At 41.9% G+C, this 18,816-nt stretch overlaps 1 protein-coding gene across 4 annotated transcripts in view; it reads right to left on the bottom strand.

The window, feature by feature from the left end:
- The window catches only part of si:ch211-183d21.1 (uncharacterized), a 28,037-nt gene extending 10,331 nt beyond the window's left edge, over positions 1 to 17,706 (bottom strand). The window contains exons 1-8 of one of the 4 annotated variants that reach the window (XM_022190858.2): positions 17,480 to 17,706; positions 14,842 to 15,701; positions 14,504 to 14,684; positions 12,484 to 12,623; positions 7,050 to 7,615; positions 5,454 to 5,727; positions 5,102 to 5,297; positions 3,425 to 3,597 (exon numbers count right to left, since the gene is read on the bottom strand). In XM_022190858.2, coding sequence (XP_022046550.1) covers positions 3,425 to 3,597; positions 5,102 to 5,297; positions 5,454 to 5,727; positions 7,050 to 7,615; positions 12,484 to 12,623; positions 14,504 to 14,684; positions 14,842 to 15,664 — 2,353 coding nt within the window. In that variant the 5' untranslated portion in view covers positions 15,665 to 15,701; positions 17,480 to 17,706. The remainder of the gene's footprint in view (positions 1 to 3,424; positions 3,598 to 5,101; positions 5,298 to 5,453; positions 5,728 to 7,049; positions 7,616 to 12,483; positions 12,624 to 14,503; positions 14,685 to 14,841; positions 15,702 to 17,479) is intronic. The other 3 variants (XM_022190857.2, XM_022190856.2, XM_022190855.2) reach the window with 3 other exon arrangements.
- Positions 17,707 to 18,816: the final 1,110 nt, after the last annotated feature.

The raw sequence follows: 18,816 nt of genomic DNA, 5'->3' as shown, positions 1-18,816 counted from the left end.
TTTACATCTCCTTTAAAGTCTAAAATTGAACTTTTTGGTGTTATTAAACATTTTGTAATACAAGTCAAAAGAAGCTGAATTAATAGTCTGTCTGTGTTAAATACTAAAAGTTGTGAGCTGTTTATTAGAGGTGTAATGGTACATGTACACACGTGGACAAAATTGTTGGTACCCCTCAGTTAAAGAAGGAAAAACCCACAATTCTCACTGAAATCACTTGAAACTCACAAAAGTAACAATAAATAAAAATTTATTGAAAATTAAATAATCAAAAACAGCCATCACTTTTGAATTGTTGATTAACATAATTATTTAAAAAAACAAACTAATGAAACAGGCCTGGACAAAAATGATGGTACCTCTATAAAAGATTGAAAACTATTTGACCAGAGTGACATGATTAACTCAGGTGTGTCATTTAATTGACATCACAGGTGTTTCCAAACTCATAATCAGTCAGTCTGCCTATTTAAAGGGAGACAAGTAGTCACCCTGCTGTTTGGTGAAAAGGTGTGTACCACACTGAACATGGACAACAGAAAGCGAAGGAGAGAATTGTCCCAGGACATCAGGAAAAAAATGATAGACAAACATCTTAAAGGTAAAGGCTATAAGACCATCTCTAAACAGCTTGAAGTTCCTGTGACAACAGTGGCTCATATTATTCAGACGTTCAAGACCCACGGGACAGTAGCCAACCTCCCTGGACGTGGCCGCAAGAGGAAAATTGATGACAAATTGAAGAGACGGATCGTTGGAATTGTATCCAAAGAGCCCAGAGCAACCTCCAAAGAAATTAAAGGTGAACTCCAAGGCCAAGGTACATCAGTGTCAGATCGCACCATTCGTCGTTGTTTGAGCCAAAGTGGACTTCATGGGAGACGACCAAGGAGGACACCACTGCTGAAAAAAACTCATAAAAAAGCGAGACTGGAATTCGCAAAAATGCATGTTGACAAGCCACAAAGCTTCTGGGAGAATGTCCTTTGGACAGATGAGACCAAACTGGAGCTTTTTGGTAAGGCACATCAACTGTATGTTCATAGACTCAAAAACCAAGCATACGAAGAAAAGAACACTGTCCCTACGGTGAAACATGGAGGAGGCTCAGTAATGTTTTGGGGCTGCTTTGCTGCATCTGGCACAGGGTGTCTTGAACGTGTGCAAGGTACGATGAAATCTGAAGACTATCAAGGCATTCTGGAGAGAAATGTGCTGCCTAGTGTCAGAAAGCTTGGTCTCAGTCGCAGGTCATGGGTCTTCCAACAGGACAACCATCCAAAACACACAGCCAAAAACACCCAAGAATGGCTGAGAGAAAAGCGTTGGACTATTCTAAAGTGGCCTTCTATGAGCCCAGATCTGAATCCCATTGAACATATGTGGAAGGAGCTGAAACATGCCATTTGGAGAAGACACCCATCAAACCTGAGACAACTGGAGCTGTTTGCTCATGAGGAGTGGGCCAAAATACCTGTTGACAGCTGCAGAACGCTCATTGACAAATACAGAAATCGTTTAATTGCAGTGATTGCCTCAAAAGGTTGTGCAACAAAATATTAAGTTATGGGTACCATCATTTTTGTCCAGCCCTATTTCATTAGTTTGTTTTTTTTAAATAATTATGTTAATCAACAATTCAAAAGTAATGGCTGTTTTTGATTATTTAATTTTCAATAAATTTTTATTTATTGTTACTTTTGTGAGTTTCAAGTGATTTCAGTGAGAATTGTGGGTTTTTCCTTCTTTAACTGAGGGGTACCAACAATTTTGTCCACGTGTGTATTTGTCCTGACACATTCGGTATGCAACATTCAGTGGCGGAGGAAATTTCCTCAGTTTGGAACACCCTGTGACCCAAATAATTACTGTCAGAAGTGCATATATATATATATATCAAGATACTTGCACTCTGGGAATGAAAATTGTAGACTGTAAGCACCACCTGGTATGTCTAAAATATCACAATCATGATTAAAGCTCACCAAATGATCTGCTGTTGGCGTGTTGTGCTTCAGTGTAACCTAATATCGGCTAGTTTTTACACGTGTCTCTGTTGCTCTCTGTGCTCTTATATATGCTACATTTTAATTCCCGATGCTACAGCTGTTTAATCAATAATTTTCTCTTTCTGTTGTCAGACAAATGAACCAGTAGGAAACAGTGACTGAACTGAAGCAGTCTCTTCAGAGCCGTTTCCAACCTGCTGCTTTTCATTGCGAAAATACTATTTTGTAGCCACAAAGTAATCTGACAAACTGCTCAAAAACAACAGCTATGCATTTAAAATGATCACTCAGAAAGCTGGAAAGTCCTGTTGCTGAAAATCAGCTGTCACAGACATAGAGAGTCTTCTTCCTGAATCGGTCGAAGACGGCATCAACTCAGCAGCATTTAAAAGTACAAACACTGAAACTCTTCTACATTTTGTACATTTAGTAAATAATAAAGGAATTACGTTAGAATTCTGTATTGAGTCTAACTTGTCCTAATACCAAAATAACATGAATCTGCTAGGACGAACGAGTAAAGTTTCAATATGTGATTACACTCGTGTATCCCTCTCGATGACGTTGTTTATCAAACTTAGTGCATTTACGCGTGCATATGTGTTACATTGTTTATTTATGTCTATCTAGAGTTCAGAATTGCATGACTCCTCTGACGAAGAGTATGTCCCAGACGCCCCAACATCTTCCTCCAGAGGTCGGGCATCTAAACGAAGCCGTCAGGCGGGCTATGGAAGCCGTGGTCGGAGAGCGACGCGAGCACCCCGGGCCAAAAAATGTCCTGCAGTCTCTTGGCCTGACAAGCCGTGGGATTGGTAACTTTTCTGGAAGTTGCTGATCCCTGATGCTCTCTCCTCCACAAGCAAAACAAATGTGCGCGCAGTTGCGTAGTGCGGAGCTCGCCCACCTCTGCATGGGCTTGCTTGCTGTGCGCGTAACCGTTGATTGACAGCATGACAAAGCGGAAGCTCGAACTTGATTGGTCGGCAGCGACCGGCGCTTTTTGGAATAACATGGGGGTCTATGAGAGGAAGGCGGAGCTCAGGAATAAATTTTCATATCGCGTTATACTAACTTTATATTATAGTATCGAACTAGACTGACACATTTAAGCTTTGTTAAAAAATGATACATAAATTGAAAACAAACGGAAACTCCGGACAGCAGCTTTAAGGTCAGATCTGTGGAGTAGGGGTAGCAGCAATACCACGTCAAAGTCAGAATAGTTTTAATTCTATGCATATCGATTTGAAATATCTTATGTCAAAATATAGCAACTTCTGTTAGTATTGTTTAAAAGCTTTATAATGTGTTTAACACACCTACCTTTGCATCCCCCTCACTAAACCCTGTCTTATTTAGTTTCATGTTAAACGCATTTTATCTGTGCAAATGTAAATCGTATGATGCCTCACCTCCTGACTGCCCCTGCAGAGGTCCCAGACAAAGATCAATGTGACTGGAGAAGGCGGAGCTCGGACAGAGGTTGGTGCTGTGAGGAGTGGGAGAAGAGCTTGTCCAGGAGGAGGAGCTCCTCACCTCACAGCATGAACACCGGCTGAGTGACACAGGACCATCCTCCACTGACCTGAACACACAGAACATACAACAACACGTGTCTGAGTACATATGCAGGAGCAATATAGATGGTAAAGTCAAAAAAGCAAGTCCGCCTAAATGCAGATTTGCACACATACAGCACCAACTAGCCTAAAGACAATATTTTGATGATTTGTCTTTTGAATTTTGGTCAAGTTTTAGTCATTTGCAACATTTAGAAAAAGATATTTGACAAAATTTATGTAATTTCAGACTAATTTTGAATCATTCTGACAATGTTGCAGTCATTAACACAATTTGACTTCAATTTGGGACACATTCGAGTCATTTTAGACAAGGATATGTTATCTGCTGCACCTTCTTTCTTCTATTTGAACAATTTGGACTAAGTTTGGGCTGTTGTGGACATTTTTTTATGTAGTTTGGACAAATTTAGTCATTTGGAACAGATTTAATGTAATTATGGACAAATTTTAGGAATTGTAGATAAGTTTTAGTCATTTTGGACTAGTTTTTGTTGTTTTTTGATGAGATTTGGGTAATTTGGGGCATTTTTTTAGTAGTTTTCTTTACAACAATGTGCACAGCTATGAGAAGAACATTGTACACCATGAGGAATACCTGCATGATTTGCACATTTTTCTCTGTGTTTCAGATCACATTCATGCTGCTACTGACCTGAAATACATCATTTGTGGCCTCTAGGGTGATCTGGGTTTCATTAAGTGGAACTTTGGGGATCTTGGATAATCAGTCTCATGTAAACGTTGTAAAGTGACTGTGTTACATTATGCAGAAATATCACTGTCAGCCTGTGTCTGCTAATAGAAATGAAAAATACAACTCAATACCACGACAAACAACTTTCTTCAAAATGGCAAAAAAAAGGAATGAACACCTTTTAAAAACAGCTAGATCCCCGGTTCGTGGGCCTGGGATCTTTCTGCATGGAGTTTTTATGTTCTCTCTGTGCATGTGTGGGTTTTCTCCAGGTGCTCTGGCTTCCTCCCACAGTTCAAAACCCTGCTGAGGTTGACTGGTAACTCTAAATTGTCCGTAGGTGTGAATGCGAGTCTGCTTGTTTGTTTCTATATGTAGCTTTGTGATAGACCTGTTCAGGGTGTCTCCCGCCTTCACTCTGTTAGCTGGGATAGACTCCAGCCCTGCTGCGCCCCAAATGAGGAATAAGCGGTCTATAGTTAATGGATTTGTATTCTCTGTGGGCTGATTATTATTCTTTACAATATAATATCCTGCATCTTTATGGAAACAGCACTGGAATAAAAGTGTAGAAAATTTTAAAATGCTTGCTGTGTGTTATGAAACAAAGATATTGAACCCCAAATTGCTGTCAAGCATTTTGCCTTACAGCTCCACATGCCATTGGTGTGTGAATGAGTACTTTGTAAACCACTAAAGATTAAAAAAAAAAAGCTTTTTAAAGTGCAGTTAATTTACCTTTAACAAGGTTTAAAACTTATCACGAATGTAAAGATTTAGGATTCAGGCTGTTGGGTTCAGTCAATGTTTACCTGAGAGCTGGCATCACTTGTCCCCCTCTGCTGGCGGACAGAGAGGAAAGCAGCTGCTGGTTTTCGCTGAACACGAGCACATCTCTGAGGCTGGAGTTGGTCAGAGCAGTTCCAGCTCTGCAGACGCTGAACAGGTCGTAGCACAGGACCACTGCTCCTCGTACCGGCACCGTGGAGCCCTCCGGGAAGGTCTGATCTATGCAGGGGAGAGAGGAGGTGAAGGAGCACAGGGGAGTGGGTGCAAAGAGGAAAAAAAGGCAAGAAGACAGAGAGAGAGACAGCCGGATTAAGCAGGAGTTTGGTCATTTTTCACCTGTCATCCCTTTGAAGCAAGGTCTCCCACTGGTCTCACCTGCTCCAGTGACATTTCCAACCATGTAAAATCCATTCAGGTCAATAAATCCAGTCAGTGGAAGTGCAATGACGGTCCCCATTCGCTCCTGGTCAAACACAGACAACACCAGGCCCCGCAGGTCTGTCATCGGAGGCCCATGCAGCTCCACGAAGGCCCTCTGCTGGCTGTGATTGGTCCAGTGTCCGCTAGCCACCTCACTGATGACCACACCTTCAGGGGCTGGAGGAGGACGAGGGCAGCTGTTTTCTCTCAGAGGGGTGGGTGGAGCCACCTGTATTGATTGACCAATGTGGTGTGTTTACAACGTTTAAAAGCCCAGCGTGGATATATTGGAGATGCATTTCATTATGAATGCAACAAAACAAAAATCTTCTTTAGCAGCAAAAACATATTTAAAAGACTAGTTTGACTGTTTGAAAATATGCCTATTCTCCTTCTTGCATGGAAGGTTGATACCACTCGTGTGTCTACACTGTACAACACCAACATTACTGCTAACACCATACCGATCCATCTGTCTATCTCTTGCCCCTCTTTCCCATCACTTGTGAACAAGCTCCCAAAGATACTTACACTCCTTTGTTTGGGGCAGCAACTCAATGCTAATCCATTACCCTACATTATGCTATATTTATACTTAAGTGTTTTTAGAGACTAAACTAATTAAATAAAAGCTTTAGATGTGCTGGTAGGTGGACAGAACTCAGCAAGGCATTTCCTCTGTTTCCAGTCTAACCAGCTTAGTTTAGCACAAATGACACATGGTTTTACAAAGGGTTATGTGCAGGACTATTTCTTGGTTGAGCGAACTGCTAAATTCATGCTAAGCTATGCTAACTAGCGGCTTCAATAGCTTCCCATTTTGTGTACAGATATACACTGATCAGCCACATTATGACCACTGACATCGATCCTCTTGTTATAATGCAACATTCTGCTGCAAAATCTTGACTCCTGGCATTCATGTGGATGTTTGGCATGTACCACCCACCTAAACATTCCAGATCAGGCAAACCCTCCACCTCTCACGGCAATAGAGTCTCCTTGGTGTCAGTTGCCACCCTCAGCAGGACAATCCTCCCCGAGAACACCGCAAAAACTGCTCAGGAGTGGCCCGGGGAACACGACAGAGCTAAGCTGTTCACCCAGGTTCCACACTCCCCAGATCCAAATCTCACTGAGCATCTGTGGGATGTCCCATGATAAGCCTGATCTAGGTAGGTCGAACCCACAGCACCCACAGAATTCACTGCCACCATCCCCAGAGGTCCTATGTCCATGCCGTCCTGGGTCAGAGGAGTTTAAGCAGCATAACGTCATGGACATGACGTTATGCCTGATAGGTGTAAATGTGGTAATCAAGCTGCTTATCTAACTCTCAAGAATAAAAATTTGCAAAGACGTTTCCCAAAATGGTATTTGTATTCATTTGAAATTAGGGTTTTAGTGATAATTCATCCTCTTTGTGTTTTTGACATGTATAAGCTGAGTTACCTAGAAGAACGTATTAGCATCTGAACTAAACAAGCACACACTCCTGATTTAGCACTTAATTCCAGCGTACTCTCTAAAATCCACCCCCTTTTTACTCACTGAAAAAGCAGAGAGGTCATAGGGGTAAAGGCCTCTACAGCGGCTCAGCGCCTCATCACCAGGCTGAACCTCTGGATCCTCCAGCAGTGGCAGCTGTCCTGGTGTCAGAGCTTTACTCAGCTCCTGGGCCTCCTGATCGGATCCTCTCTGCCGGTACACCACTGCGTCCAGCAGGCCTTTAGTGGGGATGCCCCTCTGTGCAGCTGACGGAGGCCCAAAAGGACTGCGATAGAGCGCCACGGCATCCGGCCCGTTCTGGATGGTGTTGGGAGGAAGGCGAAGTGACGGAGCTGGAACCAGCCTGTCGCTGCCCAGCAGGAAGTACCCTTTAGAGGTGGTGAAGTGTCCGCTCAGGCTGATCTCCCTGTAGGGTTTGTTGTTGTGGGCACTGAACAGCAAGATCCAGATGCCCTGCAAGGAGACTCTACGGCCTGACGGGTGCCACAGCTCGATGTACTCTCCGTCCTCAGCGGCTCCTGGCGTGTCGGTGTTCAGCTCGTTGATCAGGAAGTCACTGTTGCCCCAGGGCGGGAGGTGAGGCGGCGAGTCTGTCCCTCCTGGGATTACTGAACCATAAAAGACAGCATTTACTGGGGGGTGTAGAAGAAACATTTTCTACAAGACATGTGCAACTTAAGATAAATTCATAAACACAGACAAAAGACACCACTTTCCAAAAATGATCTATACCACTAACAACGCCCATCACAGAACTCAAAGGAGCTCCCTTATACTGTGTGACACTACTTAAAATTATCATGATGTTATCACACATATGATCCCTTTATATGAGTGAGCGATATAATATTCAATCCTACGTAGGCTCATTAGTCTACATCTACTTTCCACTAAGCAATAAATGGATATAGCCAGCATTCAATTCACCAAAGTGATCTCATCTAAACAATTCTTTGTACTTAATGTATGTTTTACAGAACAGTCCAGATATTTAGTGTGCTGCTAAAGTAGAACTGAATGATATTCACAGAAAACAGAAGCTTCAACATGACCACACTGCTGTCAAGGGGAGAATATTATTCAAAAAATGCACAGATATTTCCCTTAGCACACGTTAAAGAACTTCTGACAGAGATGACTAAACCTCAGAGCTCTTTGGGAAGATATCTGAGGAGGTACGCAGGAGAATGAAACAACAAGTCTTTGAAGTCTTCTGTGCAATGAACCAGGGGATGGCTTGACATAAAAATCCACCAGCTAAGCATATTTTCACCATCTAAAATAATATACTACCTTTTTGCATTACATAATCTTTTGTTTCAGTAGAAGATATCATGTTGTGTAACTCAAAGAAGAGGCCAATCAATATTTGCAGCAAACTGATTTGAATATATTTATGGTTAATCAATTCAAGCCTGAATAAAATTTAGCAATTTTAGCATTCTGAAAGGCAACCCCTGAAGGGCAGGTTATCTTAAAAAAAAACCCATCAATAATTCAAGCTAGAAACTGTAGAAATGGCAGATTCTTACATTTCTGACAGCCCTTGAAGCAATCATCTGTAATGTGCCGTTCAATTGCGGAAATTAATCAAGTCTAAGCATAAAATAGAGATGTGTCTTCAAAATCAATGTATTATATATGTTTCGTTTATAAAAAAAATCCTCAAAATAAATTGTTTGCACTGAAAAGATTCTACAAAAAGCTAATAATTCTGCATTCCTTAGTGCATCCATGAAGCATTAGTGACTCAGCTATTATCAACAGTCACATGAAAACAATTCAGAATTTCACCTAAATTGACAAGTGGCATAGAAACAAATTAAAAATGTAAGTAGAGAAGTAGGGTGGGGAAAAACTACACATTATGTGTATGTCCAACTCTGACAGATGACAAAAAAAAACAAGTAGTGCATCCATAAGTGACCAAAAGTGTGGTAGATAATCTCAGCATAGTTGTTTCTTACATGAGTACAAACATTTATTGGGCAGACAGCTTTCTGAAACATACTCGCCAAACAGGAAATGTGCTCACATTCAGCTCTGGGAGGACTCACAGTCCAACCTTACTACATGAGAATGTGTTTAAATATTATATAAAAGGGACATGATGACATTTGAAGATTATTTTTTCCATTTACTTCACATGTTAACTGCAACAGTGCCTAATAGAAGGCAACATTTAGGCAGGATTGCATAACAATGTGACATCCCAACAATTTCCAATGTGAGAGAGTAAGTTATGTAATTTGAGATGAGAGACTGTGGGGGAATCTGTTGTCATTTTTGGTACAAAGTGTGAGCTGCATGAAGACGAGCTGACAGCTAATGCGAATGGGATATATTTTAGAGAGAAGCTTCAGCTTTTATGCTTCATTGTTTGTGAGCCGTTGATGTAAAAAAAAAAAAAAAAGACTATTTGCTGATGGATGTAAAACGTAAACAGTAGTACAAGTAGTTATTTTGAGCCCAACACAAAGGTATCGAACCAGTCACACACCTAGTAAGGCTTACTGTATCGCTCATTGATGAGGACCACATATTGTTTATAATAAAGAAACCAGCCATCAGCAGCTCCAACAAGCTGGTAAAGTTTGCTGAAAGCACAGTGGTGATGGGAGTCAGCAACAATAATGGGAGCGTCTATCTGGGAGAGGTGAAGAAACTGCTCATGTATCACAAAAACAACTTCTCACTGACTGTATGTCTGAAAGCTGGCTGTGGACTTTGGGAGGAAACAGGCCGAGAACGAAGGCTGCTCAACATCAGAGGGACTCCATCAGAGGGAAGTGAGCACTTTGAAATACCTCTGGTACACTGCATTTTCCTCTCCACTCACGTGCTGCGAACATTTTCTGGAGACATGATTGAAGCCTGTTGGCTGGGAACACTGGGCTGCTTTGCCTGCCCTACGGGGCATAAACACCCGGCAGTGCAGAACCATTGCCATAAGGATAGGCCTGTCACAATTATTACATAATAATTATTATATAATCGCCTGATTACAAATATTTGAGCCAAACATGAATATTTTGCATAACTGATTCATTTGTAGAAAAACAACTCAATTAAAGTGACAGAAATGTCAGATTTCAATCACTACTTCCACAATATTTTCCATCGTTTTGCTCTGGTTTAATGACACCAAGTGTTTATCTCAAAGTCCTTAATGTTTAATATCTGATTAACCGCATTTCTATGAGCATCCATGACATTAACATCACAGATCTAGTTGCAGAACCAAACAGCAACAGCACTGCCAGGAAAAACATTAGTTATAGGTCAGGTGAAAAAGGATAAGTGGCGTCCAAAGCCCCAACACGGGTAGTCTCAAACTGACAGAGGTGTAAAATGAAAAGAAAAACAATTACAGAATTTGTTGCGATTATTTGTGTAACCATTAATCCTCCACTAAAGTTTCATGACTGTTAAAGCCCTAAATAAGAACAGCCAGAGGCCCAGATCACTCAGATCATGGCCTTGTTTTCGGTGCTTTGATCAAGAAAACACGATCGCAGCCTGAGGACCAACATGGTGAAGCTGAACAGGAGCTTCTTTCCCGAGGCCGTCCGGGTGCTCAATGAGAACACTGCTCCGGGCTGCACCCTCCTCCCTCCACCAGCTCCACCGATACAGGATAAACACAGCCATCTCCCGTTAAACCAACTCACAGATTTCCACTCTCTAACCGTCACTAATCACTAAATGCACAACCTTTACGCTTACTCTAACCCTAAAACCAAGTGTTTACCCTCAAACAGCCCTTTAAAAATGCAACAGGAAGTAGAAAACGACAAAAATGTCCTCAGTCTCAAGGTCTAAAATCCAAACTACTCCACACAAAGATAAGTCAGTTACACAAACATAACGAGTGAACTGGAGTAAACCTTGAATGAAGACAGCGAACAGAAGCAACAGAAAGCTGCACACAGAAAGTCATTTCTGTTAAATTATGAATTATTGCTTGAATTTCTGCAATATGTGAGTGTACATGCCCATGCAAAATGTAAACCCAGAGTCTTCCTTTTCCGATATGTTTGTTCAAACCGCGTCTTATCTGGTGGTCCCTCAGGCCAAGGCTGGCATCTCATGGTATAAATAAACATCAGAATGAGGACTGATCAAGCCAAACAGACACAATAATCCCACTCAGAGCCTGAGCTTTAGTACCAGCGTCCTGTCACAAAGTCTTCTTGCACAATATACAGATCTGGAGGTTCTAGTTTATTGCTTGCCCTTGAAAAAAAACACTGAGAAAACATTCTACCTACATGGTCCATTTATTAGCTCTTCTGGAGGTTTATCTCAGCAAGAATTTAATTTTGCTCATGTTAGAGTTACAATATACAGTCTTATTTATATGACTTAATTCATATAAATTCAGCAGCAACCTAAAGTTTTTCTTAATTAAACATTTTGCATATTTATTCAAGGGACTGAAAACAAGCCGACAGGTTTCCATCGTCCTCAGCGCTGATGAAAACACAACTCATTTCTACAGCAACACACTTTCACTGTTCATTCTCCTAAAAGCAGTTCCTTCTTGGAGCAACATCTTCAACCAACTCTCAGTTCTTCAATTAGTAATACTTGTTCCAGAGTTGTAGCTATTTTATCCCTGATTGGTGAATGAGGAAATCTGTAACTTCCCCAAGGTCAACATATTGTCTGCATTTTATCATGAAAAATAGCAAAAGGAAGTGCGTCATTCTGAGAACTACTTCTCTAAGAAGAAGAAGAAACAAACATCTATTTGAAGGTATCCGTGTTTGCAGACATTTAGCTCCTCATGCCACACATATTCACCAAATTATAAACTGTAATAAAAAAAGAAATGAGCTCATTCCAATACTGCCTGAGAATGAAAAGTAAAAACATGTCTTTTGTTATTTCAGTATTGTACTACTGTATTCATATGTTATTGTTTTCCTACTTATTAGCCACTACATTTCTTATCTTATGTCATTTGTTTTTTTTATGATCAATATCTGGCACAAGAATTTCCTTTGGGATTAACAAAGTTTTATCTCATCTCATCTTAAAAACTCCTCAAGGAGAAAGCAAATGGCACAAGAATAAAAACGTTAATTTATGGAATTTCTAATGAAGGCAAAGCTGGGCGTGTTGGCAGACCTAAAGTAATACGATGCAATTTTAATAGCATGATGTATGTGTGGGTCAAATGTATTTAGATGAGAAATATTTTAATTTCACAGCACAAAAGTTCTAATGACCAGTCATTTGCTTTCCGGTAAAGCTGCTTGGAGTTGGAACATCCAATTCAGGCAATCAGGTATAACTCCACCTGTTCTCCTCCTGACTACTGTAAAATCCAAAGAGTTGGAGATATGTTTGGTGCTGGCATGCATCAACTGGCTTGGGTAAACAGGAAAGTGAGACTAAAATGGATTTTTAGGCTGTTCTTTGCCGAATTAAAAGCTGAATCTTAATTCATGAAGCACACTGAAGCACTTACCAATACTGTGAGGACAGATCTTGGGCCAGGGGCACTGGTTTGGGAGGCCTGGAGTCTGTGGAGCCTCCCAGAAGATGCCAGGATCTCTGGGCCACGTAGCCACACCACAGCGGCTGAGATAGAAGCCTCCTTCTCTCAAACTGATGAAATAATGAAATCATTAACAAACCGCAGCTTTCAAACGGCTCTTATTCTTAACAAATATCACATTACATCTGAAGGGTGTTCTACAAAGTCAGATGAATGGGTTAGTGAGGTAGTCAGAGTTTTCAATGTCACAAAGAGCGACTCCAGTTTAAGATCTGCGGTAACTGATGCTGCACAGGTAACCTGCAAAACCTGGTCAGAGTTTGAGATTTAAATCAGCAGTGAGAAGCATCTTTACGGAAACAAAGATTCATCAGATTTTGAATTTTTAAAAGCCGTTGGATTTCTAACTTTGAGATTTTTTTTGAGCTGCATAAACAACTCATGAAAACTTTAATATCAATTTCTGATCTACTTCTATTCTAAGTCTTGCTTTCACCACTTCTTGCAGCCATGATTTTCTTTCTAAGTGATACAGGGAATACATTATATTATACCTGTACAAAGCCTTGCAGTTACAGTAAACAAACTTCATGTATTGTGTTGCAACAGGAACCTACATGGATTCAGTTGGTAATGCAGAAAGTGCACAAATGTGGTTTTATGCTTGGTTCTGATTTGCTGCCAGGTCTGTTTTACACTGCTGGTAGCAGCTAATAGAACACTGATTAGTCTATCAGTATTTATCACTCGGGATATTCAATCGGCAACAATAAATCATTCTGATTTGTCCAAAAACTGAAGTGATTTCTTCATATCCTTCATAATGGTACAGTGTCAGACCTGAAGTAAACATACACCATCAAAAATTTCCCACCAGCATCCCTCCCTTGCATCATCCGCAGCTACAGTTTTGCTTTTTACTGCGATAAATTTAGATATTCCTCCCTGCTCTCCAGTATAACAATGCGGTCATCTTGACTAAAGTATGCAGCATTGGGTTGGTCCATTGTGTGCAGAAAAGAGTCAAATGACTCATCAAACACCTCCTTTTATAAGAGAGCACACAGAGCCTTGGGGGAAAAAAACGTGGTTAACAAAGAAAGTTGATTACCACCGTTGTGAAACCCAATATCTCTGACAAGTTTTGAAAGCCCGGCCATGTTGAACTTGCTTTGTAGTTCACCTCTTTGGATAGTGTCAAATGATGGGGCCATATTTTGGACTGTAGGCAAACAAATTTACATCTTGATGCTATTTAATAATATGACCTAAGAAACTAATTACTGCCATGCTACTGGAATGGCTCCAGCCCATAAGCTGGTGCCCCGAGCAGGTTCACATTATTTGCTTTATTATCTGGAAGTAATGTCCAGACAATAAACCGTAAAAGCTTTTTTAGTCCTCTTGTGCTCCTTTAGGTCCAAATTTCCCTTTGCCTAATACTTTGCTTATTGAACAAATACCTGCAAATCTCATGATATTTCCATCAGTCTCAGCTGTGCTTCGTGTTTCCTATTAATTATGAAATGTTGGCATGTGAACACACTAAACTAATACTGTGAACACGCTAAGTGTTGCAAGTGCAAACCTTCAGCATGTTTTGATCATGAGCAATGTTGCTGTTCACATTTTTGCTACAAGATCTATTGCGCTTGAGCCTCACGGAGCTATAACAGCTGTGAAACGTGGTCAGTTTTTCATCACGGACGTGCTTATTAAACTCGGTGGTCAAATATAAGTGCAAATATCATTGTCTGAGTCAGTGTGAGTAAGCGTCCACGTCTCACTGCTGCTCTGCTGTGATGGCACAGGAAGGCAAAGAGGAACAGTGGTCACAAGCCGACCCTCTCCTCCCACTCAGTGAAACTCGATGTCGCAACTGCGGCATCAAAAACAGCTACTGCACAATTCTGACAGTCACAGCAAAAACACATTCGGAGCAGCAGCAAACCGGAAATGATTCTTATTGGCGATTATCAAAAGGCCTTGCCTGTTGCTCAGCTGGTACGGCTGCCTGCCAGGGATGAGAGTCTCGGTGAGGTTGGCACTCGGCTTGTTTCCAGGTCCGGCAAACACAAATGCGTCTAGAGGCTGTATCTGACTCAGTGGACTGCCAACGGGGAAGTCTGCAGCTCTGCCGCTGTAAATGGCCACTGCTCCTGACTCATCTCCTAAGAAAACAGAACAGGAACAAAGAATTTACAGTGAAACGAATCCGTGAATGAAGGAAAGTTTCTCAAAATATGCTGACGCTCTGCAAGTTTCCACATGTGAAACCTAAGAAAGCCAGCTTCCATGGACTATAAAAAGCACTATCCAGAGACAGACCTTTCATGTAGTTCTTCTCTATGGTCACGGAGATCAGTCCATTCCTGGAGCTTTCCACATCCACGTCCACTCCGACACTCACCCTGTCGGTTTTCCCATCCCACACCACCAACACCAGAGGACTTGCAGCCGGAGCTTCTGTCAGTTCCACAAATCCGTCCACCTGCCCTCCACCCAGCTTCAGCTCAGTAATAACAGGACTGGTGGCAGCAGCAGCGGGCGGGGTGCAGTTGTTTCTTTGACCTGGGGACGGCGAAGACACCTGAAAGCCCCAGCGATCTTCAGACAGCAGGCACCTCTCTATCGACTCGTCGCCTTCAAGCGTCGTTTCATCCTCAACGAATGCTGGCTCACCGGGTGTCAGAGTTTCAGCGAGGAACTCTGCACCTCCAGTGCGGCGAGTCATGTAGACGACAGCGTCGACCAACCCGACAGCCGTGACGTTCATCTTCTCATTGTAGCGGGCAGCAGATGTGTGGTAGAGGACGATGGCGTCGGGGCCATTCTGGACGGTGTTTGGAGGCAGGAGGATGGCCGGTTTGGGCAGCATGTCCACTGAGCCCACCAGGAAGAAACCACGGTCATCTGTGCTGTAGCCCTTCAGGTCCAGCACCTTGTAGGCGATGTTTCCATTTCCATTATAGAACACAAGGGTGTAGCCCTCCAGCGAGGCCCGCTTTCCACTGGTGTGATACAGCTCCACAAACTCAGTGGTGTCCAGTCGGGGGTTGTCAGCGTTGATCTCACTGATGATGAGGCAGGGGTCACCACTGACCACCAACACCAGGCTGAGAGAGACAACGCAGGCCAAACTCACCATCATGATTTACAGCTTCTCTGAAATGCCTCGACAGGAGCTTCTGCAAAAAGACAACCAGTTGCATCTCAGTAAAACAAAGATAATCAATTCAGGTCATTTTTATTCATATAGCTCCAATACAGTTCATTCCATATGTCATCTCAAGGCAGCGCACATAGTAAATGCAACAAACTCAATGTTTTATTTGGATTCCTGAGCAGAAACTCAAATATTACAGGGATTTTAATTAAAGGGCAACATAACAAAAAAAACAACAATGTTGTATAAAAAGCTTCCTCACAATAATTTTGTTTACTGCTTGTGGACCAGATTTATGAGGAGAAAAACCATAACATCACAAGCAAGTCTATTTTTTGATCATGGTGACGTCCTATGCATGAGTCATAAACTAAACAGCTACACCCACTACACCCTAAAACATTGCTCAAGAACGGTTTGAGGAACATGATAAAAAGCCCAAGGCATCGATGACAGGTCCAAACTCCCCAAATCCCAACGTGATTCACCGAGATCCCACCTCACTTTTGGCCCTTTAGAGATATATCGATGCATGCTCTCTCCTTTACAGAAGATAACGCAGTGAAAGATGCATGGGGTAATTTAGAGACGGTTTCACCACACAGTTTGTCCCGCAGACCAGCTCCAACTACATTGTTTCCAACATTGTCTGCAGCACATGTTGACACACAGATGTTGGTGCGGAGTCAAATGGTGTCTTTACCTTAAAGCTGCTTATTTGTTGATGAAAGTTAAAAAACAATGACCTTTTTCAACACAACTCCAGCAAACAGTAAATATAAGCAACATTTGTAGCAATATTAGAAGTTCTTGCTCTCTAAAATCAGTATTGACCCCAAAATCCAGTATCTGTCAGGCTCTAATACTTACAAGACCCAAAGAAATGTCCCAAACCCAGATAATAAAGGAGGTCAGAGGTCCACCTTAGCATCAGAATCAGAGAGGTTTTATTACCAAGTAGATATTCACATGCAAGGAATTTGACTTGGTGTTTCAGTGCATAACTCAAAGTCATGCACCTCCTTATTATGTACCCATAGGTCAGAGTTGGGTAGGTGGCAGGAGGGTGACCCATTATTAGACAGGTGATTTTAATTTCTATAGATCTGGACGTATTGTAACAGCAGGTTAAAATGGCACAGATGGCTCTTATAACTTGTGGATCTCTAAATCAAATGCATTTTATTCACATTTTGCATTGCTTTTAATAGCATGAAATCAAAGTTTCTGCTTTTGTCTCACTGCTGTATTTCCATTTTAGAGCAAAACAGCTACTGAGGTCCAGTTCTGTTTACCCCCTGTAGACCAGACTTATGAGAAGAAACCTCCTAACATCATGAATGAGCCTTCTATGAGTCCAGTTTGTGTCTATGGTGACACTGGGAATGCACGTCTGCTGCATGACTCACGAAATGTTGCGAAACACACAGCGGCGAGCAGATGGAAACTTTACATGAAACGGTGAAATGCTGCAGATGAAACCCAAATAAAGCAGCTCCATTTCTTAAAGATCTCCTCAATCATACGGTGCAATCTCGAAATCACTCCAGATCTCCACGGCAAGGAGCTTTAAAATGTATCTAAAAGAGGTTAGATTAGTTTGCACGACAATCACAGCTACATAAAGATGATTAAAGAGATCATGGAGTTTAAATTCTGGCCTCGGGTTTATCTCCCATCTCGCCACAGTTATTCCAGTCACGGTTGGGCTGCCGTTCATGCATCTTTCCGTCGAAAGAAAAAAAAACTGTCAATCTGCTTTCTATCACACAGGCTCCGAGGAAATCTGTCGTGTCTTACCGGGTTTCGCTCGCTGCTCCTCGGCCAGGTGGCTCCGAGGCTCGCTGCGTCCAAAACTTCCTCCGCTTGGATGGAGAATCGTCGGAAATGTGAGCGCTAAACTTTGGTTTTGTGTCCTCCGCCGCTCCCGTCATTCACAAAGCAGCACTTTCTCTCCCCCCGGACTGTGGGCGGTCAGACTGGCTGAGGGGGATCAAGCTGCCAGGGGAAGCTCTCTCCCTCTCCCTCTCTCTCTCTCTTCCTCCTCCTTCTTCTTTTTTTCCACCATTCAGACATCCACAGCTGAGAAAGCAGCGCTGCAGGAATAAAAAGTAAACTTATCCTCACAGCCGATCACTGTGCAGCTTTTACAGTTAAAAAAAGAAGTGTTAATTTCTCTTTCTTGCCTTGGTTCATCCCCAAGACGCCTTCAAAGACCTGAAGGGGGCCCCTGACCCCACTTCAGAGAGGAGCTGGTTCCCTTTAACACTTCAATGAGAGCTGAAGACACGCCCAGCTACAGGTTACAGCTTCTCATCCTGTAGCTTTTCTCTTACTATACCTTTAAATATATTTAAACTAATTCCTAACGTTTATTCTGTGATCCATATCAATATCTGAACAGGTAACTTGCATATTTGCAAAACTTTTACCAATAAAACCTGATCAACTGAGCCCAACAGGTCACAGGGCCCCTGACCTCCAGAGGCCACACTTGTTAACTGCTTGTCAGTTAAACAAAGCAAATATATCAACCACACAAGCAACAGTTTTTCTTGTCTGATGTAAAGAAAAAAGCTACATAACACAACATAAAACACAGGACTCCCCGTCTGACTGAAAATAAGTGTCATTTACTCTCTGCGTTCCAGAGCTCCGTTATTTCTTTAAATTCCCTTTACTTCAAACATAATTTGATCACAGATTAACAAACTCAGAGGCTCTACAGCGGTGCAGATTAAAGGATCCTACACTGAGCTGGTATAGAAACCAGTAATGCAATAACTACAATTCTGACTTCAACTGCTAAGGTTAGAAAAGGGTTAAATTGAACCATTTGTGCACCAAACGTTTTGGAGTTTCTCGACTCTTGAGGTGATGCGTTAAAGGTCCCCTATGTCGAAAATCTTTTTTCTTTCTGTGTGTGTTTCGTGCTTGTTATAAACTCTGAGGTTAAAAGCTATTAAAATCTAAAGATGACTGCTTCCACCATTTTGACCTCTTAGCTTTAGAACAGAGGAAGAATATGTAGCTGTTTTTTGTGCATTTAAACAGCATTTCTTAGCTTGAAAAGGCCTGATTTTTGTCAAACCCCGTGAATGCCCTCATACAAGATGACTTGAAACAGCTCGTTTGTT

The sequence above is a fragment of the Acanthochromis polyacanthus genome, chromosome 19, assembly GCF_021347895.1.
Source record: "Acanthochromis polyacanthus isolate Apoly-LR-REF ecotype Palm Island chromosome 19, KAUST_Apoly_ChrSc, whole genome shotgun sequence".
In the NCBI taxonomy this organism is placed as follows: domain Eukaryota; kingdom Metazoa; phylum Chordata; class Actinopteri; family Pomacentridae; genus Acanthochromis; species Acanthochromis polyacanthus.
This window is presented reverse-complemented; position numbering and strand designations above follow the sequence as displayed.